Consider the following 27,414-nt stretch of genomic DNA (forward strand, 5'->3'; position numbering starts at 1 on the left):
TTGATTGTGGAAGCCTATGCCCTTATGCATTCTCAGAGACACATGACCTGCAGGAGAAGCACAGGATTTTCTAGCTCTCTTTGCAGAAGAATGAAGCCTCTGCTTGGAAACTTGTACCTCCCGAGGTTGCTGGTTCCTGGGGAGCTGGAATATGACAGGTGAGTGTGAAGCTGGAGGAGGGGCTGACTGGTATGATTTAGATTGTCTAGGTGGAAAGCTTCTTTTCAAGATCAATGCAGCTCGTTTCTCCCCTCTTCCTACCCATACACACCACGACGAGATAAGAATAATAATCACTGAAGTTTTATCATTGAACATTACTCTAATAATCTTTAAATAAATGAGTAGATATCTAAAAAAGATTTCCTAGCACAATGTATGATAAATACCAATAAATATGTCATGTTTTGTAATTGAAAAAAAAAATTGTAATGAAAATTCCATATCCCTCATTTACATAGTTTCTCAATTGGTAAATCACACTATTCTAATTATTGAGAAAATGTTTAAAATGTTTAAAACTACCAAACAATTTCACTAATTACTGTTAATGTTTCTGAATAGATAACTACTTAGCTAATTATGTATATAGTACTATTACAAGAATTTTTCAGTTAAGTTGTATTATAAAAATTTTCCTATGACATTCACAATTTATTGAAAACATAATGCAGTCACTAATAATATTCCATCATTGCTACCCTATAAGGCAGAGTTGATTTCTACTGTCATTTTTACACATGATACCATGATGAGGATCCAGCTACATGACAATATTTTTGCTGTTATTGAAAATCTTTGATTATTTCCCTAATATAAGTTATAAGAAGTGGAAGCACTGGGTTAGAAGCTTAGAAAAATTCAAGAATCTTGCTACACGTTGCCAAATTGCCCTCTAAAAATGTTGCATACGTTTACACTTCCAACAATAGTGTATGAAAGCACTTTTTAAGCATTTGCCCATTTGACAGGTGAAAAATACCTACAGTTGACTTATTTTTCATTTTGTTGATTTCTTATAAGGCTAAGTGTTTTGTCTTATTTGTTACTCATTTTACCGGTTTATAAGTTGCTCCTGTCATTTGCTCCTTTTTGTGTTCTTTCCCTATTCATAATGAATAACTTCTTTGAATATATATTAAACATTGTGTGTGTGTGTGTGTGTGTGTGTGTGTGTGTGTGTGTGTGTGGTTTCCATATAAAGTGTATTTTCCTTTATTCATACATAGTTTGTTATTCTGCACATTTGGTGTATCTCATCTGGCATGTGTGTTTATAAACAGTATTTCCTCTTTTGTTTCATGGTTAAACGAATCTTGCAACAAGCTTGGTCTCACGGAACAGAGAAATCCACTCCAATTTTTGCCCCAGACTAACTGTGCGACCTCAGCCTGTCCCTTAGCTTCATAGACGGTCTGATTTCAGATATATAAAGGGAGTCCAGGATCTATGTGATGCCTAAAGCTGTTTGGACATCGCCATCTCGCGTTTTCTATTAGTTTACATGGTTTCATATAGATACTGCATTTATTTTCTCTTCTGAGATTCTTCATAGATCAATGGCAAAGACTTATGTAGGTCATAGGGCTTTGATTGAAAAAAAAATTAACTTATTTAAAAATATCACAAGCCTTAAAACGTACACATCCTTTGGCCTAGTATCCCTGCTTCTGGAAATTTACACTGAGAAAGCAAACTATGGAAGGAATTGTATGCACTGGGATATAGCTTTATGTACAAGATAAACAAGATATTAAATATTGTAATATTTGGAAACAACCTAAATGCCCCATACTAAGTTATGCAAATGTCAATATGTGACATATGACAATGGGATATTATTTATCCATTAGAATAATAATTATGAAAATTTTAATAGCATGGGGAAAGACATGTTTTATGCTGAAAGATGCAGAACACAAAATGTATGAAAATACTTTAAAAAATAAAAGAAAAAATATGTACCAAAATGGACATTGTTCTCTTTGATTGATAATTTTTTTTCCTTTCCCTCAACTATTCTTCATTTTACAAATATTCTACAAAGAAGATGCATAAAACTTTTGTTTAAAAAAATGATTGCCAAGCCCAGGTTAAATTATGGAAGTGATTTGGCTCAGTGGGACTCAGACAAGATGGCTTCCAGTGGACAGCTGCTCATGACTGCACTTGAGGGAAACATTTCAAATCTGCTAATTCTGCTCCTTATTGACTATTTTCATTTTCATTATTATTTACTGATATAAAATAATGTCCACTTTTATATGGCTCTTACCAACTCAAAACATAGATTAGCTGCAAGTTTTGATACTCTTTATTTACTATGTGTGATGTAATACTAGTCTAGAAAATCTAACAAGGATGACAAGCTTTGTAATCTCTCCTTTGATCATTTAGGGAGGTGGCCTGTTATATATATTGCATACTCCCAATAAAAGTGTAAATCTGTAGAATTATTTAGGAACTAGCACTATGAATCAAATGCTTTGAAACTGTTCATCCTCTCTGACCTACTAGTCCCATTCCTGGAATGTAACTCAAGGAAATAATCAGAAATGAGCAAAAAATCATTAACTCCAGAATTATTTACTATAAGATAAAACCAGAAAGGGAAATGGCTTTAATATCCAGCATAGATGACAATATTTATGTGCATGATGCTATGAAATATATACTTACTGTCAAACATTATGCAGTCATTAAAAATAATGTTTATAAAGAGTTTTTATTGGTTTGAGAAAATGTCTCTGGTAGAATATATAATAAAAAAGGAGGGAATACAAAATTATATATAGGTATAATCTGCACTGTATTTATGAAAAAAATATGCACAGATAACAGACTGAAAGGAAATATGCCAAAATATCAACAATGGTTAACTCAGGGAGGTGGGATTGTAGAGGATTATTCCTTCCTTCTCTTTTTTATTTTTCTCCTCTCCATACTTCCTAAAATTTCCACTTATAAGCATATGTTAATTTTGTAAGAAGGAAAAAAAAACTTTGAAAATACATTACTATCATGAAATATTCATGTAACTGTTTCCTAAGTATTTAAAATACAAAATTTTCCTCAATATTCATTAGGTCTTTTTGCCTCTTTTTACATTCCAGTCAAAATTTCATCAGGCAATCTTTGATGTACAGTATTTATTAATAATGTACCACCAAAGCATCTTTTTCTCTGTTAAACATTTTATGAATTCCTGTTAAAAAAGAATACACAAAGTACAATAATCTCTTCATTTGGTCGGTGAGATGAGACTGGTGGTAATTTGGGGGATTAGCCAGTTTTTTCCTTCTTTCTCTACATGTATTATGCATCACCCAAGTAATTGCCTAGAAACAGGGAACAGCCTTTTCTAGGTTTACGGTTTAAACATTGTTTGAACTAAGTATCTGGGGTTTTGAGGTTTAAGTATTGTGTTTAATTTCATGTTAAAATGATATCAGGGTTTTCACTCAAATCCCGTACGCATCACTTTTTTTTTGCATATTATATGGACCCAGTCATTCAGTGCTGGACTTAGGAGGCATCATACTCATACATTTTGCAGACATTAGCTGGGGGAAAGCCAAATGTTGGTGCTTGATGGTGCCCAGTTACCTTTAATTTATTCCCCTCCATATTGTGAAATTGCCTGGGAATACCAGCCCAATTGAAACAAGAATCCACCAGCTGCCAGGACTGCTTTTTAGTGTAGTCACTTTCCTACGGCACTGAGTAGATGACGGTGATAAAGAAAGACTTGAACATTTGCTGAACTATGTGAAGAAAGGAACCGCGTCGCTCTGAGCAGCCACCATCCCTGGTCCCAATGTCGCGTGAAAGCATCCCCAGTGATCTCATTTCCTGGCAGGACAGCCAGTGTGAGGAATGAGAAAGAAGGAAGGGCTGAGAAGACTCTTCTCATTTGCTTCATTTCCTCTCCTCTCTCCATTTTGAAAAAGCACTGAAACTATTTCCCGATGAATTTATAATGCTGATACTTATTTTGCTTTCTATGCAGTCCAAATCAGAGATAGACAATTTATAAAAATAGGCTAATAAATATTTTATGCTTATTTTCTAGAGTATAGTAAAAGTATAATTTAGCCTCTGTAACAAAATCTTCACCCCAACACACTGGGATAATAGCTTCTACCTTAAGGATTGTTGTTAGAATTATATGTAGGAATATATATATATATATATATATATATATATATATATATATATGGTATGATATGATATATATACCTTAGAACAGTTCTGGCATGCATAATTGCTTATAAAATGTTGGTTGTTATTATTACTGGCTATACTTCAGTTTGGAATTCTCCCTCTCCTGTCCTCAGTACATTTAGTGCACCGTGTAATTGGTAATCAGGCTCTAGCTTATCATACCTCACATTTTATTATTTGATGGTGAAGTTATTTTGCTTTTCATGTGTTTATGTTTCACTTCCTTAAGTGGATTTTAAGCTCTGTAAGAAAGAAATCTATGTTCTATTACTACTACTATTATCTATTATCACTTTTGCAAAGAGTACCAAGTGCCGTTGTGTTGTTGAATGAATTACGATAACAATGCAAATGCTTTGACTGGTGCTTAGAATATAGTGCCCAATAATGGTTAACTAGTGTTATTATAATAGGTATATGTTTGCTGATTATTTGATAAGCACACGAAATGTACTCCTGAAAATTTATGTGTAAATTGAATTTTTTTGAATTTTAAACACACCAAGGGATGTATGTATTTTCCTTATAAAATGATGTTTTGTAAATAATCAGCCTCAACATATTACACCTGTATATATTTTTATATTGAAATTCCTCATTCTGAAGCACTCTAGCTTACCTTTAAAAAATCAAATAAATGATAAATATTAGAAACGAATCCCTGAAAAACATGGAAAAGCATCTTGCTCCTCAACTATTACAATTTTAATGACATTTGTTTCTTGTAATCTCCTTCTAAAATTCATTTCATTGTTTTAACTAACTATCTAGACAATCCTATATCATGAGCTTTTCGTGGACAAGCTAAACAAAGTAAAATTCATTTAACAATAAAACATTTACAGTTTTGAAGATAAAAACTTCTGCTAAAGTCAGATTAGTAGTAGTAGTAGTAGTAACAATTAAAGTCATGGAATTTTGTAGAGAAATTGATTTCCATTAGAGTGGGTGATTATGGTACATGGTGTTAATTGAACAGATTAAAAAATTTAAATGTAGTCAATCCAGTTACTGGAGTTATGTAGATGTGAATAGAACTTGAGTTTTAATTAATTCTATCAAAATATTTTGTAGTTTGGTATTGTTTGAAGATAACACTAGTTAGATGGCTAAATTATTCTCAATGTAATTTTTATTTTCAATGTTATTGCAGCAAAATAGGGCTTTTACTTAGCTTTGTTTTGAATTACTACTGTGTTTTAACATTTATTAAGGGTTAACTAGGTTCCAGAAATTTGCTTATTTTTAAATGTAGATTACCTTATTTAGTCTTCATAAGAATCCTTTGGTAGGGTGTTATTATTCCCATTTTACAGATTAAAAAATGAAGGCTTAGGGAAAGAGTAAATATAATACCAGAATGTTCAGAGAGAAAAATGTGGGAAAATAGATGAAAGTCATTGAAACATTAGCTAATTAGATCTCTAACATGTTTCCTTGTCACTATCCAAACGTTTACACCTCAGCTTCTCCAAAATCTCACATCCTAGTGCTATTAACACAGAAATCACTTCAAATATATTTATTGGGTAAATGAATGATCAGTTGGTATGCTCTCATAATGAAAATATAACCCTACTTTTTGCTTAGGTAAAGTCTTTTAGCAAGGGAATTAGAACATTTATCCAACATTTGTATGGCTTAGAGAGAGGACTAGTTGTATGACTTACTAGCTCTGTGATTGTTTGCAAGTTACTTAATTTCCCTTGGCTTCAGTTTCCTTATTTGTAAAACATGGACGATAACATTTCACAGGGCTGTAATGTGAATAAATCATATAATGGGCATGATTGTGCTGGCACAATATCTGGCATAAAGGTGAGGCATTGAATAGCTTTATTAAACGGTTTGTCAAAATATAGACCATAAATAGTAATCTAAATAGGCCTATATGTATTATAGAAATTGCATCAATAATTAATAACCCTACAAAACAGAAAGCACCAAGCCCAAAGGGTTTCACTGGTGAATTCTATGAAACATTTAAGGAAAAAGTTATACTGATTCTCTACAATTTCTTCCAAAAGATAGAAGCAGAAGGAATACTTTTTAATTCATTCGTTGAGGCCAACATTACCCAAATACCAAAACCAGGCAAAGACATTATGAGGAATAAAAGATTATAGACGAATATCTCTCATGAACATAGATGTAAAAATCCACAACAAAATATTAGCAAATTGAATCAAAAAAAGTATAAAAAAATTATACACCATGTCCACTGACGGAGATTTATCCCAGATATATATGCAAGACTATTTTAACATTTGGTAATCAATTAATGTAATCCATTACATCAATAGGCTAAAAATTAAAAAATCACATGATCATATCAATAAATGCAGACAAAAACATTTGACAAAACCCAATCAATGATCCTGGAACAACTGGACATCCACACACACACAAAGTGAATCTAGACACAGACCTACATTCTTCACAAAAAATTAAGTCAAAATGGATTTTAGAATTAAATGTAAAATGAGGATAACTTAGGAGAAAACCTAGATAACCTTGGGAATAGTGATGACTTTTTAAATACATCACCAAAGGCATGATCGATGAAGTAAATAACAGATAACCTATACTTTATTAAAATTAAAAACTTTCTTCCTTCAAAAGCCAATGTCGAGAGAAGGAGAAGGTGAGCTACAAAGTGAAAGAAAATATTTGCTAAAGATACATCTGATAAAGGACAGTTATCCAAAACATACAAAGAACTCTTAAAACTCAGCAATAAGAAAAGAGGCAACCTGATTTAAAAAATGGACAAAGGACATGAACAGACACCTCACCAAAGAAGATATGCAAACGGAAAGTAAGCATAGGAAACATTGCTGGAGGAAATGCAAAATGGCACAGTCACTTTGGAAGACAGTTTAGTAGTTTCTTACAAAATTAACATACTCTTGCCATATGATCTAGCAGTCATGCTCCTTGGTATGACCCAAATGAATTGAAAACTTATGTCCACAAAACGCTGCACACAGGTGTTTATAGCAGCTTTATTCATAATTGCCAAAACTTGGAAGCAACCAAAATATCCTTCAGTAGGTGAATGGATAAATAAACTGTGGTAATCCAGGCAATGGAATATTATACAGCACTGAAAAGAAATGAACTATCAAGTCATTAAAAAGACATGGAGGAAAGTTAAATGCATATTACTAAGAGAAGGAAGCCAATCTGAAAAGGCTGTATACTGTATGATTCCAACTATATAACATTCTGTAAAAGGCAAAACTAATGAAAAGATCAGTGATTGCCAGACCACAGAAGATTTTTAGGGCAGTGAAACTCTTCTGTATGATACTATAATGGTGGATACATGTTACTATATATTTGTTCAAATCCATAGAAAGTATAACACCAACAGTGAAGCCTCATGTAAACTATGGACTTTGGGAAATAATGATGTGTCAATGTAGGTTCGTTTATTATAAAAAATGTACCACTCTGGTGTGGGATGTTGATATTGGGGGAGGTTGTGTGCATGGGGGTGGGTGGGGGGTGGACAGCAGGTATATGGGAACTTTCAGTATTTTTCATCCAATTTTGCTGTGAACCTAAAACTTCTCTAAAAAAGTAAAGTTTATTTAAAAAAAATAAACTGTTGCATAAAGATTCTTACAATTATTTACAGTATTGTGGTTAATATTTCAGGCTTTTCAGTCAGGCTGTCAGGGCTTAAATTCTAATAATACTTTCCCTGTGACTCAATTTCCTCATCTCTGAAATGGGGATAATAAGAATATCTTCTCTTAAAGTTTTTGAGAGAAGTAAATGAGATTTAAATTGCTTAACCCAGTGAGTATCTCACAGTAAGTTTCAGTTCAATAAATCTTGCTATTCTTTCTTATATAAATTTAAAAGTGTGTTTATCTACAACATCTTGCTGAATTATCCAAGGCTCCCTGCAAAGTGGGAATGGCTGTCCTCAACCTGCAGATGATGAAACTGCAGTTCAGAGGGACTCCATGCTACCCAAGGTCTCACAATTAGTAAGTTGCAGAGGCAAGACTCCAACATTGACTTTTGTCCTCAAAATGCTGTGCACATTGCTTCCTACTACCTTTTTCATCAACCTTCCAACCCTCATGTTATCCTGGTTTCTTTATCGATTTTTGTCTGTATTTCTTCCCTTTGCAGATCTGTAGCACAACAAAGAAGCTGTGGATAATGTAGTGAGCCCATGGAGGATTCTGGAGACATATTCCTATAACAGATACCACCCCATGGGGGAGGTGAGTATGGACGCGTTGGTGGGAGCGTTGGTGGTGGTCACAACCTACTTTAGGATGGGCGAGGGATAGTTCACTGTTAATATCCATAGACTAGAGAGCCTCAGAATGGGAGGTTGAGGTTTGCCTGTGCACTGAGGTCAAGGGATTCCCAAACATCACCCCCTGGCCATCACCATTAAAGATACAAATCCTAGTGATATGAAATAAAAAGGCAAAACAACAAAAAGAAGAAAAGAACACCCCAACCAGTTTTGTTAGTGTAAACATGGATCAAAATTAAACGTTACTCTTGTTAATCAAGTCTTTAGCTGGTTTAAGCTGGGCAGGGCCAATGTGTATATGGATGTGGGACATGGGTGGTGAAGCCTTCTGATTGAATCCTACTTAGCCAAAAGTGTGGTATTTTCAGTAGGATGCAGGGAGCACAGGCAACAGCTCTCAAATGGGGAAAACTTTTTTTTCAAAGAAATATTTGTATTGCTACTAAGATAAGTTTAGTGGTTTCTAAAACTGGATACAGTAAAAAGTATATAAGTATATATGTAGTGTGTGTTGTGATGTTATGTAAAACTTCTTTTGAAGTATAAATTTCTAAAAATAGAATTACTGGGTTAAATGATATGCACATTAAAATTTTTGACATAAATGCACAAGTTGCCCTCCAACCAGGCTTTACAATTTATTTCCTCAGTATTGGGGAATATATTAATATTTTCCAGAATTTTTTTCAAAAAGTACAAGAATTTACATTTTCAGGGCTTCCCTGGTTAAGACTTCTCCTTCCAATGCAGGGTGTCTGGGTTTGATCCCTGGGCAGGGAGCTAAGATCCCACATGCCTCTGGGCCAAAAAATGAAAAAAACATAAAACAGAAGCAATATTGTAACAAAATTCAATACTTAAGAAAAAAAAAGAATTTACATTTTCTTCTGTAACAATCACCCCAAAGTACTGAAGTTTCTTAGATTTTTTTTTTTTTAAACAAGATCCAGTAAGACCCATGAGAAGTATATGTGCTGGTATCAGAGATGAGTCACACCTGGCTTGGCCACTTGCTCTGTGACCTTGACCAAGACAGTTAACCTCTTTGTTCCTCAGTTTCCTCATACATGAAAAAGGAATAGCAGTACCTATCCTGCAGCTTTGAGAGTAAATGAAATAAACTACACTTCTACTGATTAAGCAATAAATGATAGTCAGGAAGTCTCATGGCCATTTGAAGGCTGTGTGATTGTACAATGTTTCAGAAGTGTTATACTGGATTGTTGAAATTGATAATTCTCAATCATTTATGTGTAAAGTTCAACAGGGTGTCCTAAGCTTGGGTGGCAGAGTAGATCTTTAAAGAATATGGGAGGAGGGGAGGTCATAATTCATTAGTTTAGTCTTCTAGTTTGTGTGCTAATAAAGAGCGAAGAGTTCAGAGTTCAGTATCTTGATGAAAGAAGCAATTATCTTAATTTAGAGGCAAGCAAAGGATCTTCTTATTGATAACCTCAGTCCTCCCTGGCTGTTTCAGATCTATCAGTGGATGAGTGAGATAAGGGAGAAGTACATGGAAGTGGTGACGTAGCATTTCCTAGGAATGACCTATGAGAGCCGGCCCATGTATTATTTGAAGGTGAGTGAGAAGGCTGAGAATTAGAGTCCCACTCAAGGATATTTATTTACTATCCAGAGGCTCTAGTCAGAAGTATAGACAAGGTTAAAAGAGGCAAGACAGAGAGACTTGGCTTTTCCAAAGTCTTGATTTTAAAATTCAAAACTTGGTGGGGAGGAATAAATTGGAAGATTGAGATTGATACATACACACTACTATGTATAAAATTGGTAACTAATAAGGACCTACTGTATAGCACAGGGAACTCTACTCAGTACTCTGTAATGACCTATATGGGAAAAGAATCTAAAAAAGAGTCCAAATACATATATCCATATGTATTTATATAACAGATTCACTTTGCTGTGCACCTGAAACTAACACAACATTGTAAATCAATTATGCTCCAATAAACATTTTTTAAAAATTAAATACTTGTAAATGCTTACATCTTAATCATGAGGGTGGAATCATGTTCTGGAGTAAAGAGAATTTGGAATGGTTGGGTGAGACCACAGGGGTAGGACTTAAAAATAAAGTCCCAGAAGTAAGAACTTATCCCTTAGTTTTCTTCACGCTTGGCCTCCCTCGTCCCCGCTAAGACTGAGGAACTTAGAATCGTGGAGGGTGGCTGGAAAGGACCTTAGACTTTCTGGCTGAGAGGTTTCCAGCTTGTGCTCTGTGAAGGCCTGGGTGCCTCCGGTGCTCCCACAGCGGAAGGGGGACGGGGTAGGGGGCTGCGTAAGGGAGAAATCCCCAGTTCACTTCTCATATGTATTTTGAGTTTTTACAAAATTTTCTTTTTTTTTACTAGTTTATTTATTTATTTATTGCGATACGCGGGCCTCTCACTGCTGTGGCCTCTCCCGTTGCGGAGCACAGGCTCCGGACGCGCAGGCTCAGCGGCCATGGCTCACGGGCCCAGCCGCTCCGCGGCACGTGGGATCTTCCCGAACCAGGGCACGAACCCGTGTCCCCTGCATTGGCAGGCGGACTCTCAACCACTGCGCCACCAGGGAAGCCCAAAATTTTCTTTTTTAACACATTTTTTTCCGCATAAAAATGTTTGAACATCATGGACAACCTTTATTTTTGGTTCCTTCATTTAATAAGGAAACAAAGACCCAGAGAAGTGAAGTGACTTGTACGAGGTCACACAGCCAGACCATAGCATAGCCAGAGGGATAACCCAATCTCCAGGCTCTCTGCCCTTTTAACATGTGATACGATGAAAAGTGTTTGAGACTGAACAACCACTTTTCCACAGGGCCAGGCCTTCTTGGCTCTCAGTTTTAGAACAGTGATTTTTCAATCCTGGCTGCTTAATACTGACGCCTGGGCCCCATCCACAGAGATTCTGAGCTAATTGCTCCAGGATGGGGCCCAGACACCTTTTGAAAGCTCCCTAGGTGATCCTACTGTGTAGGCAGGGTTGACAACAACTGCACCTAACCAGTGGTTTTCAAAGGGTGGTCCCTCGACCGGCAGCATCAACATCTCCTGGGAACTTGTTAGAAATGCACATTCTTGGGGGGGTCTAACTACAGATCTACTGAATCAGCAACTCTGTGGGTGGGCCCAGCAACCTGTGTTTTAACAAGCCCTCCTCCAGGTCATTCTGATGCACACTCATGTTACAGAAAAACAGTGCATTTCTAACAAGTTCCCAGGTGGTGCTGATAGCGCTGGTCCAGGACTACCCTTTAAGAACCGCTGCCAAAGTAGTTTGGCATTAAGAACTAGCATTACTTTATTCACTGTAGACACATTAATTTACAAAGCACATCCCCAAATTCAAGAATTACTAACAACTACAAAGAAATCTCGGTGGCTCTGAAGTAGAATTTACCCAGGAGCCGAGTGAGTAATTGGTTGATATGTTACGTGTGGGCCACCTACCAGCCTGATTTTTCCATAGGCCGCCAAACTCTGAGCTGAGTCAGCCAAAAAGACCTCTAAACATCCTTTGCCTAGGACGTATTTGAAAGAATAGAATTGACACATAACGAGGAGGCAATAAAGATAAACATATGGTCATATACATAGACTCATAAATAAAAGGGGTGATTACAAGAGAGAATTAATGTAAAGGGTAGATTAGGAATTATGCCAGGAGCTTTGAAAATGGGTGAGGCTAAAAGGGAAAACGTCCTTGAATATGATGAATCCAGCCCATATTTATTTCAATTCGTAAGTTTCTCACAGATATAGAGGGAGAGCCTTCATCAGCCCAGCTCCCAAGAGCTTCCAATGAGTAGCATGAGTCCAGGCCATTTACAAACCAAAACAAGATGTGACTGTGACAAACATGGGCATGTTCACAGCTTCTTCTCCACCAAAGAGAATCCGTAATTGCCAGGTTGATTCCTACCTATCCCACCTCTGAAAGAGGAGGGAATCTTTCTTTCTTGAGTGAGTACAAGAACAACAAATGGGGAGAGGAGAAAGAAGATTGGGTCAGCTGGGACTGCAGGAGTCTCTAAGGAAAGAGGAATGTAATGAATGTAATAAGTATCGCCGGAGATTATGCATTTGGATGCTTTCACAGTTTCAGGAAGCTTAAATGCAGACTGGGGTTCAGTGTTACTACCTTTGAGTCATGCACGTTACCACTTGTGCACTTTACCGCTCTGAGTCAGCCCTGTGTGGTAAGGTTTTATAAGGCTTATGGAGATCTAGCCTCTCAGTTTGTGGTTTATGCGTTTATTTAAAGTTAGGGAATAATTTAGGATATGGGAAGACCAGGCTTTGCATGGGGTACATGGAGGTGTCAGCTTGTGGTCCTAAGAACAATAGCCAAGGTAACCGCAGGAGGCGGTTGGCAGCATGGCCAACAGAAGGGTCATATTGGTGGGTGTCTCTGCCAGCATCCTTGCCTCATCCTTGAAACCACAGAGTGGAAGGAGACAGGTACCTCCAGGGGAATAAAACAACCTGATAACTTTGCTCGGTGGCCTCAATCATAAGCCATTGTTTGATAATGAAATATGAATGTCTCCCCCAGATCAGTCAACCATCCAATAACCCCAAGAAGATTATCTGGATGGACTGTGGAATTCATTCCAGGGAATGGATTGCCCCTGCTTTTTGCCAGTGGTCTGTGAAAGAATAAGTGTCTTTCACTTTCTCATAATGGTTTAACCACCCCACAAAATACCTGTCATGTCTCGGCTTTGGAAAGCAGGTTTCTTTCACATCTTGGCAAGGCAGCTCTCCACTGAGCTGCTCCTTCACCCCAAGGGAAATGGAATTCATAAGTAGCTTCACTGAAAACTGAGTTAGTTGTTCTGTTCTCTTTCTAATGCACCCAAAATTATCTTTATTGGAAGGTAAACAAATCTAAATGGAGAAGAAAATACATCTTGGAAGTCAGAGATGAGTTTGAATCCTGGAGCTCTTTCTTACAGTCTTGTGCAAAATTTCTATCACTAGGACCCCTAGTTTTTTACCTGCAAAAGGTGTATGAAATGACTACTTCAACGTAATCATGAAGAGCACACAATTGTGTGGATTAAGAGATTAACACATGGAAACTACCTGGCACCGTGAATTCTTGCGTATTACCTATATCCCTCCTTTGAGGGAATAAGAAAACTTTAAAATTAATATAAGATACTTTTTGTGTCAGTCTTTTCAGAAACCCAAACATAATTCAACCCACAAATTATAGTTCTCAAACTGTGGTTCCTAGACCCATAGCATCATCATAACTGGGAACTTGGAAGAAATGCAAATTCTGGGTTTCCACATCACCACCTCATACCTACTGAATTGGGGCTGGGGATGGAGATGGAGGGTGGGCAGGCTGTAATTTAAAAAGTCCTCCAGCAAGAAAAGCCAATGCAATAAGAAGCCCACGCCCCACAAGGAAGAGTAGCCCCCGCTCGCCGCAACTAGAGAAAACCTCAGCGCAGCAACGAAGACCCAACGCAGCCAAAAATTAAAAAAAAAAAAAAAAGTCCTCCAGGTGATTCTGATGCATGGTGAAGTTTCAGAAAGACTGCCATAACGAACAGGACAGTTGAGGCAGGATTGGATGGCAAAGGTTGGATGTTCAGTCATCACTTATGATTAAGTTGAAATTGTTAGAAAATTAAGAGAGAAAAGACCTCTTCCCAGGATCATTCCAAATGTTTCTCTATTAAATATCCAGATTCTACAGAACTATAAAGACAACTGAAGGATAAGAAGTCTCCTTAAAAACCTGGACTTCTATGTGCTTCCGGTTCTTAACATAGATGGCTACATCTATACTTGGACAACGGTGAGTACATCGAGTTTGGTCCTGGGATGGGTTCATGAACTAGATCTTGTCTCGGGTTCATTTTCCTGACCTCAGTCACTGCAGCTATAAAAATGTCTTGGGGCTTCCCTGGTGGCGCAGTGGTTGAGAGTCCGCCTGCCAATGCAGGGGACACGGGTTCGTGCCCCGGTCCGGGAGGATCCCACATGCCGCAGAGCAGCTGGGTCCGTGAGCCATGGCCGCTGAGCCTGCGCGTCCGGAGCCTGTACTCCACAACGGGAGAGGCCACAACAGTGAGAGGCCCGCGTACCGCAAAAAAAAAAAAAAAAGTTTCTAAATCATACCACTCCATAATTAAGAGCCTCTGTTTCCAGAGACTATGAATTCCTCCCCCTCCCCCACTCCGGCTCCCCCAGCCCTTCGTGGGACCCCTTTCTCTGTAACAGCCTTTCTGGCCGGGTATGTGAATCAAGCCCTTCCCTCCCACCTTGTCTGGCGAAACAGGTCTTTATCCCTATCTCTACTCATCAGTCTTCTGCTTCCAGAAATGTGCAGAGACCATTTCTGATGCACCTGGAACAGCCTTTTCCCATCTGCCAAGCTATTTCCCTTTCGCCCTTTATCACTTGGACCTAAAATAATGACTCTCTGAAGCTTTTCCTGATTAAGCAGTTTGCGTCCACCAGGCACTGTTAATCTGCTCGTGAGGGAAAGGCCAAACTACCCCTCCAACACGTATATACACTTTGGGTTGTACAGATGTTCCTGTTATTGGGGGTTTCTAGCCCATCTGGGGGACTAAAAATTATACGCACAAGCTTCATAATGTTGAGGCAATTTTTCCAGACAATCCTAAGGAACCATTTTTCATATTCGAGGACCACCCATCATCACTAACACTGTGATTCATGAGACCTTAGAATGGCAACTTCCCTATGTTCCTCTGTTACAAGATCGGCTTTGGAGGAAATCCCGTTCATCCCATAATAATGGCATGTGTTTTGGGACAGATCTCAATAGAAATTTCCATGCATCCTGGTGTAGTTAAGTACCTGCTTCGTAGATGAACTGATGAATAATGACACACGAAACAAATGGAGCAGAGAAGCCAGAAAAGAGGTGAATTACTAGAATTAGTACTATTTATATATATACCTTTTGAAATAAACATCTAATCCTGTACAGCTTTCTGGACTTCCTGGTCAGTGTTACTCCCTCTAGAGAGGTGATATTATCTATACAGTAAGAACAGCAACACTGAAATGCAGGACTCTTTTCAAGTGAGACTGGCTAAAAAAGGGCAAAGAAGACCTAGACCAGTGTGAATATTTTTGAAATCCATCACTTTGTTTTAAAATATACGAATTGTTATAAAGGAAAATCAGAGAAGTATCCTTGCAAATTATTTTACAGCAGGAGGGCAGAAGTAAACAAGGCAAACATTTTCTTCTCCTTAAGGCAGTTTCATGTTTCTGAATCTCAACAAGTCCAATGGATTGGAAGCAAATAGAGGTACGGATGGTTAAGAGCAGTCTGGTTAAAAACCAGATGGGAAAGGTTAACATTCAGACTTGGCGGCCCTGTGGTATTGAAAAAATTGCTTCATCTCTAGGCTTTAGTTTTCTCTTATTTTTAAAACGTGGCTCAGAGTAATACCATCTTATCAGTAGGTTGTTGTGGAGATTCAATGAGATGCCACACAGGAGGGGCTTAGCACAGTGCCCTGCATGTAAAAGGTGCTCTGTTGTTGGTCCTTATTATTACTGGTGAGAAGGACAGACTACAAAATAGCTTTTTGTGTTTTTTTTGTCCTTGCGAAATAGCTCTAATGAGACTCAAGCCAGTAAGACAGCAAGAGATATATTTAGGGCAACAAGACTATAACAGAGTCTGACCCTGGAACCCAAGAACAGGTTCCCAAGCATTTGTTTCAGGGACCACCAAAGGTTTAAGTGAAAGATTACTGAAAATGCCATTCCATTTTGCATCTTCCTTCCCGGGCCACATAAGCAGGGGTCTGTTTCTAAATCTGCACGTCAGTCCTCCTGCCTTCCTGAGTTCCTCCTTGAATGACTTATTTTAGCAGGACAAAATTAGACAAGCAAAGGCAAGCCTTAATTCCACCCACAGATGTCCTGAGCAAGGCTGACTCCTTGACCTTGGTCAGGGCTAAACAGAGATCGTGATGCCTTCCTTGGGGTTTCCTGTATGTTTCAGGTATCGGTGCATCTCACAACTGCCAAGATTTAACATTCTGTGGGACAGGACCCATGTCTGAACCAGAGACTAAAGTTGTTTCCAGCTTTATCGAGAGCAGGAAGGAGAACATTGCCTGCTTCCTGACCATGCACTCTTACGGGCAGCTCATCCTCATGCCTTATGGCTACACCAAAAATAAATCAAGTAACCATGAAGAACTGGTAAGACCATTGAGCCAGAGCCTTGAGAAGCCTCAGCACGACCCTGCCTTCCTTTCCTGATTCCCATTTCTAGGGTTTTGGCTCCAGCCTCGCTTTTGTTCCCTTTGCTTTTCCTTATTTCCTTTCTCCTGCTTTTCACACCTTGCCAGACGCCTGCTGGGAAGGCTTCAGGTTAAATGCTGCCTTACCTGCATTAATTAACTACCTATTTCAAAAAGTGTCAAGTTGGGAGACATCTTAGGTATTCGTGTATAATATAAATGAGATGATTATGTTAATAATCTGCAGGAATGCGCTTTCATTTCTGTAAATTCTCTTGAAGCTCCGTTCAGCAATTATAGCTTTTGAACCGTGCTTTAAAGAACTTCCCAGCTGTTAGTGGAATATGGCATATCTAAAATAACATGGCTAAATAATATCTGCTCTCTTCTCTGCTAAACACAATGCTTTATTTTCTTCTAAACTATGCCTCTAGTGTTTGCCTAGGAATATTTGTAAGGGGAAGTGCTAGTGAAATTCAAGCTGGGGCAGGGAAAGTCTGCTTTGTCTTATCCAGGGTCCTTCTCTGAAGCTGTGTTTACCCAAGTCCTGGTGGGCAGAATTGTTGAAAAGGACTGGGCTCTTTGCCTTTTTGTGAACCTGAGAACAATAGAACTAAGTCAAAGAAAGGGTCAATTTAGAATTGTTGTAGTTATTTGTTATCTTTTCTTAAAAGTTATTTTTTCAGTTTTTAATTGTGGTAAAATATACATAATATAAAATGTACTGTCTTAACCATTTTTAAGTGGACAGTACAGTAGTGTTAAGTATATTCACATTATTGTGCAACCAAAATCCAAAACTTTCATCTTGCATCATTGAAATGTCTCTACCCATTAAACAAAAAATCCACATCCCCCTTGTCCCTGGTAACCACCATTCTACTTTCTGTCTCTATGAGTCTGACTATTCTAGTTACCTCATGTAAATGGAATCATACAGTATCTATCTTTTTGTGACGGGCTTATTTCACTTAGCATAAAGTCTTCAAGCTTCACACCTGTTGTACCATGTGTCAGAATTTCCTTTTTTTTTTTAAGGCTGAATAATATTCCATTGTTATGTATATACCACATTTTCTTTATCCATTCACCCATCAATGGTCATTTGAATTGTTTCCACCTTTTGCCTACTGTAAATAATACAGCTATGAACATAGGTGTACAAATATCACCTTGAGATCCCATTTTCAACTCTTTGGGGTATATACTCAGCAGTAGAATTGCTGAATCGTATGGTAATTCTATTTTCAACTTTTTGAGGAACCATCGTACTATATTCTACAGCAAGTACACCATTTTCTGTTCTTTCCAATAGTGAATTAGAGTTCCAGTTTCTCCACATTCTCACGAACACTTGTTATTTTCTGCATATCTTTAAAAAATTGTTTTTTAAAACAAGCTCCTCATTATCAATAAATGCTGGGCTGGATAGGGGCTAATCTTGCTCTGTTCTTAAGATCACAGAAGTCTGGTGGCCCATTGGCTCTGTCATTCCTCTTGTCCCTCTCCCACTGGAACATCACCCATAAAACACAGGTCTGGGCACTAAAAGAAAAACCACTATAGATCTTTGCCGAAGGCAGCCCTTCCCCCCAGAAGTCAAAAATATCTGTCAGTACCCCAATATCTTTCCTGCAATTATTTTCGGACATTTGTACTACGTGATTATTTTGCAAGAGGTGGAGATAACATTTACCTATAACTTTAAAAATTACAAAGAGATTTTATGGCCATTACTTCAGCTGATCCTCATGACAATATAATAAGCTTATTTTGGAGATGTAGAAATTAAGACCTTGAGTTAATTATATTTCTAAAGTCCCTGTAGACAGTAAATGTTGGAGTCTGGGCTTGGAACTCGTGTCTTTGGACTCCAGAGGCCACATTCATCTGACCACAGAACACTGCCTCTCTCTGCTCAGGAAGGGTTTGCAACTTCTGGAAGCTGCCATTGACTTAGATGCCCAGTCCACTGTGTCCTATATCCTCCTCATTTCTGTGCCAGAAGTTCTATTTCTTCAGTAAAGAAATGTACAGAAACAGAAATTTTAGTCAAGAAGCCCAGAACCCTCCTTATTTCCCAATTCCTGTGATATTTGCCATAAATGTTTACTTTCTGCTTAAAGGATTCTGTGACAAATACAAATGAACCACCTAAGTCAGGCCATTATAGATATTTGATGGGACAGGCCTTCTACCAGCAGAAAAAAAGAGGTCTATATACTCCGGGATTTTTCTAGAGAATTTCATTTCCTTTTTAGGTTCAGGAAAGCAGTTACTACATCTCCGTTTTTGCAAGGTTTGTATTCAAATGTCACAGGGTCTTGGGCTGCTGATTGGCTGTCTCATTAGAGCCCTCTGGCCACAGAGGGGGCACTGGCATTGCCGTTACCAGAAGGTGGAATTCGAAGATGGGAATTACTGGCCATCCTCAATACTCTGTGTAGAGACTGGAAAATTGAATTGAGAAAGATTGCTTCAATTCTGTATCTCTTACCGCCTTAGGTGTTGAAGAGTTAGCATAACATTCATCACTAAGACTTTTCCATAAAAAGACTGAAAATGTTGCCACCATGTATCAAACTCATAAAAGCTAGTTAGCAGTGTTTTTAGGTTCTTAGTGATAAGCTTTGATAGAGTACACAAAGATAGAATCACACCAACTGTTCAAGGAGTTTTCCATTTCTGGTATATTTACAACCACCAGAGACTAGTAATTAATCTTTATGTATTTACAAAACCAAAAATTTGTAGAAATCTTCATAAATATTATACTGTATGATAGACAACTTGGCAATCACTAAGTAGGGGAAACAGAACTATATATACTCTCATTCTAAACTGCTCTGGAGATTAGAATAGCTATAAGAAATCTAATGTTTCAAATGCTGATATTCTTTGCATTGGAACCCTTTCCATATCAGCCCCTGTATCCCATTCCAAGCTCCATCCTCCCACACCCATGCCAGGGCCTTAACCAATCTTTTTGAGTGCTTGCCTGTGAATATATGTCTACAGGAAATTCTCTGGGCCCAGTGAAGAAGTTATTAAGCAGGCATGAGGTCTTTAACAATGTAAATTATGCACTACTAGCAAAGGGTTTTTATTATTTTGACTAAGAAGGACAGCAGAGCAATTGGCTCTCTATGGCCTTGCAATATAGTGTCAAAAAGAAAGAGAAGAATAATCAGGAGTTTGACCCTTTGAGATAGAAGGCAGAGTCTAGGGGAATGTTCATTTCATCTTCTCAGAAGGACCAAACCCATAAGCTAAGGGTCACAACTGTGTGCTTATCATATATGTTATATTTCTTACTCCTATCTACTTGCCCATGGTAATTGCTTGTGGAATCATTAAAAAAAAAAATCAAAAGTTCTTTTGTCAATAAAGAAGAGGAAACTGGGAGACTCTTTCCCTCCCCACAGCCAAGATTTGAGGAAAGGGAGCAATATAGGATAAAATAAGTGAAGGTTAGCAGTGGGAAGAAGAATCATGATCTGGGGTGAGCTGCAGGAAAGAAAAAAGAATGCAAGAAACCATTTGAATAGAAAATGTAGCCTGGAGCTGCTCCATGTAACCCAAATTACAGTTAAGACCAGTTAACATGGAGTTTCACTCAAAGAAACACAGAAACACATGGGAATTAAAAATAATTAAAAGCAATTCATATCTCTACCAGAGACTCTCAAAGAACTTCAAAAAGGATGTAGTTGCTATTTCTTAGCAACTCTTTCTCTAGGCTTCATGCTCTTAATTTCACTCACACACAGCAGCTACCCTGAATCCTTTCTCTCCACTCTTCATTCTTATTTCCTTACTGGAATTTCTCTCTCTAGAAATCCCCTTTCTGACTCTCCTTTCCTTCTTATAATTTCCCCTTCTTTCTACAAACAGCTCTTGTACCTCTTCCCAGTGTAAATGATTAAAACCAGCTTTATTCCTTGTACTTCTTTAGCCCTTCCTGCCCATCATCTCAGTTCTGGACAACGCAAGCCCAGCAACTAGGGCAGACACAGAATCTCTTTACAGGAAGAGAAGGAGAAGGTAAAACTCTTAGTAGTGAGTGGAGAGGAGTCAAAAAGCTTGCAAATATGTTTAATGTTGAATCTTAGCACACACACAGAAAGTGCAAAGTCCTACTGCTGCACAGGACCCCATAACCACTTATTACCTCTCCTAGTCTTCCTTTTGAATTTCACTATGCCTATCCCCACTCTAACCAGACACCACCTTGTCACACCTTGGGATTCAGTCAGACAATACAGGACCAGGAAAAGAGAGACAGAATCTAAAACTAGATCTGTCACTGGTCAGGGGAAGAAGTCAAGGGAGCTGACGTACCTGTAAGTGTAGTCAGGCTGCCCTCAAGTGTAAAGCAATTGTGGATCCAGGCAGGGAGTGGCCAAGGGGATTTTGGTGGTGTTTGTATAGACCCCAAGGGGAAGTAGTGGGATACACCATCGGGTGGGTAGAATATAGCATTAGGGAATCTAGGGTAGGGAATACTTAGACTATCAAAAGGGTATGCAAGGAGATTTATCAGACAGTCAATAAATATAACCAATATACTTGGACCTCAGTTAGTGACTCTGATCTCAGGAAAAGGTCTGAAGAGAGCAAGGCTGAGACCTTAGAAATCATCTAGTTCTGAAGGATTTCCAATTCAGTAAGGTGACATGGGGGTAGATAGAAGGAAGTGTGTCATTTTCTGCTCTGAAAATCTATGAGCCTATGAGAGATAAGTATCAAATACCTTTAAGGAAAAACAAGAGAGAAGTAATAAGGGAAGCATGAGCAAAGGGCTATGGGAGAAAAAAGTGGGGAGAGAGAATCCACTTAGGGTGCTCAAGAAATGCCTATGGAGAACTTAGCATTTGAGAAGGTTCTTTGAGTTTGCATAGAATTTCAACAGAGAAGAGGTAAGACATCCCAAGTAGAGGAAATATCCTGAGAAAAGGCGGAGAGGCTGAGGAACATGGGGTATGTCTGAGCAACTGTGGGAGAACTTGAGTTTGACTGTAATCTAGGGTGGGATCTAGAGAATATAGTGTTGGAAATGTGGGTTAGATCCCTATCGTAGAGGATCTCAACTAGTAGACTGAGAAGTTTATACAAATGCAGTGGGTAACTGAGAGTTATTGAAGGTTTTCAGCAGGATCATTATGATTGTCCTGCTCTACAAAGGTTCACCTGGAAGTCAGGGAGATCAATCGGGATTAAGGATTGGCAAGAGGAAGGAAAACTTATTAGAAGATGACAGCAGTCCATTTCAGAGTTAATAAGACTGAAATAGGGTGATGGCATTAGAAATGCAACTTGGTAACTGTTTGAGAGAAGAGTCAAAGATGATTGTAGGAATTTACATGTTGGGGGCACATGATAGGTCAGAACTATGAAAATCAAAACAGCCTTATTAGTGGAGGAGATGATAAAATTGGATATGAGTATGTTGAGTCTAAAGTATCAGAAGACTACCCAGGTATAGATGTTCAATGGGAAGTTAGAAAGATGGTCTGGAACTCTGAGGATGGATTTGGACAAAATAGCAAATGCTCTGAATTGTTGGATTTATTTTTAACACCAGATATCTGTCTCTGCATTTCCCACCTACAGATCCAAGTTGGACAGAAGGCAGCAAATGCATTGAAAGCAAAGCATGGAACCAATTATAGAGTTGGATCTAGTGCAGATATTTTATATAAGTATCTTTTTTTCACCTCTTCAATAGTATCTAAAGCACAAAAGAATTCAGTGGACTTTGGAGACTGGAGTGGACAGGATAGAAGAGTTCCTCGGATCAACAGGAAGTTGTACAAATCAAAATGACCAGGGATAAAAGGGAGTCTGTACAAATCCAGAATTGTGCTCTCTAGGGATAAGGTGTGAGCTAAAAGCAAAAATTAATACACTGGCTCAGACCAGTACTCCCTCTGGCTTCAGTTAAAAAGAACTGGCAGGGAGAAGGCACAGGAGTTAACAGGAAAGACATTTTCCAGTGACCCTTGGTCGGTTGATTCAGTTCCCAGAGGACCATCAGGCAAAACAGGTGGGGCCTGGAGTTTAAAAAAAAAAAAAAAGGATTTAGTTGAAAGGAGAGTGCATTGCTTTCCCCATCCCCAAGCACCCCCTCCTCCACCCACTGAAGGGCAACCGAGATGATATTTTCTTAATATCATCATTTTAGTGATATTGGTCATTTTGTTTCTGTTCCTTTACAGGTCAGTTGAATCTTATCTTCCAATATCAGATTGTCTTGTCTTTGATTCAGCTGAGAAACTTTAACCAAACCTCTGCTATGTGCCAGGCATGATGCCAGGCATTGTGGGGATAGATGTGCCAGGCATAATGCCAGGTATAGTGGGGATGGTGAGTGGAGACAGAAGCAGAAAATGTCAAGGAGAGAGAGAAGGCAGCTATTCATAGATCCTAATATGAAAGAGTTGATTTATTTTGCTGGGTTGAACTTTAGTCCCTGAAATGGCTGTAGAAATCTGTCCTTTCGCAGAATAACTTCTAACTCTTCCTCCATATTTTCATTTGTAGATGCCATTTCAGGGTTTTCATGAGACTGGGCTTGGGACATTGGGATCCCCTTCTCATATGCATTTGAGCTGAGGGACATATGGGTACATATGGGTTTGTCCTGCCAGAAACTCAGATTCAGGCCACCTGCGAGGAAACTGTGGAGGCTGTGCTTTCAGTCCTGGATAATGTGTATGAGAAATACTGGTATTCAAACAGTGCTGGAAAGGTGACATCTACTGCTGTGGTGCTGAGCTTGCTGATGTCCTTCATGTTTCTTCTGTAGGTGCATCCTACCTAGGCCTGCTCAGCCCCAGAGACGTGGATATAGCTGCATGAAAGGTGTTTGAGGCTATGGAGGAACCAAATAATTTAACTAGAAATACTTTCTGTTTCAAAAAAGATGAATCATCTTTGCATTTTAATGTTTGTTCTGCTGGTAATTAATTGTTATTACTTTAGTAGACTTTAATATTAGTTAGTTATTGGTACAATAATGCCACAAACCAAACCACTCTACAATTCAGTGACTCACAAATCTATAGGTCAGCTAGGAAGTTCTGCTGATCTTGGCTGTGCTCACTTATATATCTGTGGTTTGTTTCAGGGCAGCTGCCCCAGGGTCTAGAAAGTTTTTTCCCATCTAAACTCTTTGAAAATTTTGCTCATGCCTGGGACCCAAGTTCACACTCAATTTTGTGTAATCGCGTTAGTAGTGGCATTCAGAAGATGAAGTTATATAATCTCTCTATATAGCTGTTGCTGGTTTTATTTATTTATTTATTTAATGTTTTATTTATTTATTTAAAAAAATTTTTTTGAGAATCTACAAGGTACATTTTGCTAGGCTCTGGGATTACAGTGGTGAATAAGGTAGACATGGTCCCTGTTCCCCTGGAATTTCTGTTCCAGTGGGTGAGATTGATTGGAATGGACACTGTTGCATACCAGACAAATCTCATCTCTGGGGAACCATAATAATCAAGAACACAAATATATAAACTAAACCTTGCATCTTGTGACAGGGGCTATAAGAAAAATAAAGAGTAAGTAGAGAGGTAAGCAAGGGCCAGATTGTATGTTTCTGGGTACACAGGTGTTTAATTGTGCTATTGTCTATTACACTTTACGTGCTCTTCAGGTAGCATCTATGACTGTCATTTCCTATGTATCTCTATGTGACACCTTGAAATGATGCAAAGCACTTGTCAGGCTTTGAACAAATGTTGTCACTGTGACCAGCTGACAGGGTATCCTTGGGTGTTCAGTCACCCGTTTCTGAATTTCCTTGTTGGTCACAGTCACAATACACTTCTTGGTTGTAACCCTTTTATTGCCTTTCTTTGTCCTCTTTATTTCTTCATGTTTTGCCAGTGTGTGTCTGATAAGGGTCAGAAAGGAAAATGTCAGGGGCAGTGGGGCTTAATGAATCAGAGAACAGCTATTTACATAAAAATGCCAGCTCACAATTGTGGCATTGTTAGGAGAAAATGGTTGGGTTTCATCAATGGTCAGCCTGGGAGGGAAGAAAACTAGGATGGCCACCAATGCCATATTCAAGAAGAAAGCAGAGGAGCTGCGGCTTGAGACTCACGTTATCAGCTTTCATTCAGCCTGTATTTTAGTTTCTAAGGCTGTCTGTTAACAATTTGGATGTCTGAGTACTATAGGAGCTCTGATCTACAAAGCTTAATTCATGTCGAAAGATTGAGTCCATGGCCAAAGAAAGCTGGAAGGGAATGGATGGAAACGCAAGCTATCAGCTTGCCTGAAACCTCCCACAGGGACCCTTCCAAAAGTTAAAGACACAATTGTAGCCTTCTGGGGGCGGGGCTTCACATGGGTCTGAGGGTGTGGGAGACTGAGGGCCATGACATGTTTTTTACTTCTTCTGATAGTGTTTTACTCTTTGTGAAAGGATACTAAAAGCAAGGCTAGAATAGTGATGAATGACCACACTGATCTTTCTCAAGGATGTTTTCAACTTTCTGGTCTTAAATGGTAATAGTTTGGGAAAACTGCACAACTGATGCAACTAATGCAATCTTTAAAGTATCCTATACTGAGACTTTGTTGGGTCTGGGATTTGATTTTACCCTACTTTAAAGCTAGGAAGTTAGCTTGTTGCTGTTTCATGGGTGGTAGAAGACATGAAACCTCTGAGTCAGGGACAGGAAGTTATCACCCGCAGACAGGAAGTAGCATGAACATCAGCATACTTACATTGTCTCTCTTGCTCCCAAGTTTGAATATATTGCATTTTCGGTTACTATTTCTTTCTTTCCACCAAATTTGGATGATGCCTTTTTTCCATAACTATTCCTACAAAGGATGGAGATCTCCTTGACCTATAGGTGAATTTAGAGTTTAAAATGAGGCAAAATGATAAATTCAGATGGTATCCAAGTTTCTAGCTCTAACCTTTTTCTACATCAGTGTCAAAATGAGTTATATTTTTGTTTCCATTATGTATGACCAAGCTCTGTTTCCCTTCCTTTTCTTATGCACTTTAGCAATCTCCTGATATGTTACTGAAAATATATTCTTCATATCGCCTGGTAATATTCTTATCTTCTGCATAGAATTTGAATCTGGTATAAAGTTATTATGGCACTAAGAGAGGGTCACTGCCCAAGAATATAAAATTACAATATTAAATACAAAGGGTTTTTTAAAACTTAAATTAATAATTATTAACTTGATACTATATGCAGTGATTAGAATCCTTTATGTATATTACTTTACATAATACTCATAAGAATCCTGAGTTAGGTACTTTTATTTATTTGATGAAGAAGCTGAGATGAAGAGAAGGTAAGAGCACATCTATGGTCACACTGTTCTTAATCATTATTGATTGATCAAATAATTTCTTGGGATAGGAACTTTCTGTTTCCAAGACGTTGGAAGTATTGTCTAGTGGCCACTGCTGGTGCTTCATCCAGACTCCTTCCGGCCCCTTCTCCTGCATCTCTTTCTGTCCTTAATGTGTTTTTGGCTCCCAACAGCTCACACCAGTGTGACTCTTTTTCCGATGACTGCCCTTGGGCTATTGCACGTGATTTACCTGCAGCCACAGACACGTTTGGGAGTTCTGCCCACCACCAGAAACTCCCAGCCCCTGCCTGGATGGAGACTGATGGATCCAAGAGCATGAAACCTAGTCCCTTGCAGTGGGTTGGGGAAAACTCCAAAGTGTCACTCATGTTCCAGAGATCATGTGGGATAAGGTTGATGTTACCCTGCAAAGAACTTTCTCTGAGGTTACAGCCATGCTTGGCTTCCGCCTTTCCTTGTCCTGTGTCACTTTCTCTTGGTAGCACCTCCTGAATAAGCCACTTGTGCATGAAATCCTCGTTTCTGGGTCTACCTCTAGGGAAGCCAACATAAGAAAACCCCCTTGGGTGCTATTACCAAAACATAATACATTCTTAATTTCCTAAAATGACATTTAATAAAAATATATATATATATATTATATACGTATATAATATATATGTATAACTGAATCACTGTGCTGTACATCTGAAACTAACATGATATTGTAAATCAACTATAATTTTAAAAATCATAGTTAAAAATTTTAAGTATTGCTATTAATATTCAGAAAATGCCTGGGAATTACAACATCATATGGACAGAAATATTTCTATTTTGAAGATGTCGCCATTATGGAACAGGAGGAATCTTGTTCTAGAAAAGACTTTCACTTCAGGAAAACATATGCATTTCCAGTCTGGTCTCTATTGAAGGCACAGTAAAAAAAAAGATTAGCCTTTACGGACTTGTAAAATTTGAAGTATCTGGTATTGTGATAAGACTTTATGAGAAAATAATAGGCACTTATAATAGTTTCCCACTCTGATGTAATCAAGACTGCACCGTCTTTTCTTAGCTACCCTGAAAAATGAATTTTATTTCTTTCTAAGGAGTCATTCATCTAAAATAATACTAATAAAAAATAAAGCTCTAAAGAGCTTAAATGGTGAGTGTATTAACTCCTTTCTTACCTGTGTGTTCCTTTCCCCTGGAGCTCTTATTATGTTTTTTCTTTAAAAAAAATACATTTGTGCAAGTCAGCTCTAAAAATGGTGCAAATAGAAAAATGAAAGTCTCTCTCT

At 38.3% G+C, this 27,414-nt stretch overlaps 1 protein-coding gene across 1 annotated transcript; it reads left to right on the forward strand.

Annotated features, from left to right (window-relative positions):
* On the forward strand, positions 1–27,234 carry CPO (carboxypeptidase O). The gene is given in 10 exon segments (XM_004262800.3): positions 1–181; positions 8,392–8,468; positions 9,987–10,088; positions 13,072–13,179; positions 14,221–14,335; positions 15,264–15,353; positions 16,528–16,730; positions 22,385–22,469; positions 23,315–23,391; positions 23,394–27,234. Coding segments are annotated over 10 exon segments (1,200 nt in total). The 5' UTR covers positions 1–24; the 3' UTR covers positions 23,580–27,234.
* Positions 27,235–27,414: the final 180 nt, after the last annotated feature.

Source organism: Orcinus orca, chromosome 7 (assembly GCF_937001465.1).
Source record: "Orcinus orca chromosome 7, mOrcOrc1.1, whole genome shotgun sequence".
NCBI lineage: Eukaryota > Metazoa > Chordata > Mammalia > Artiodactyla > Delphinidae > Orcinus > Orcinus orca.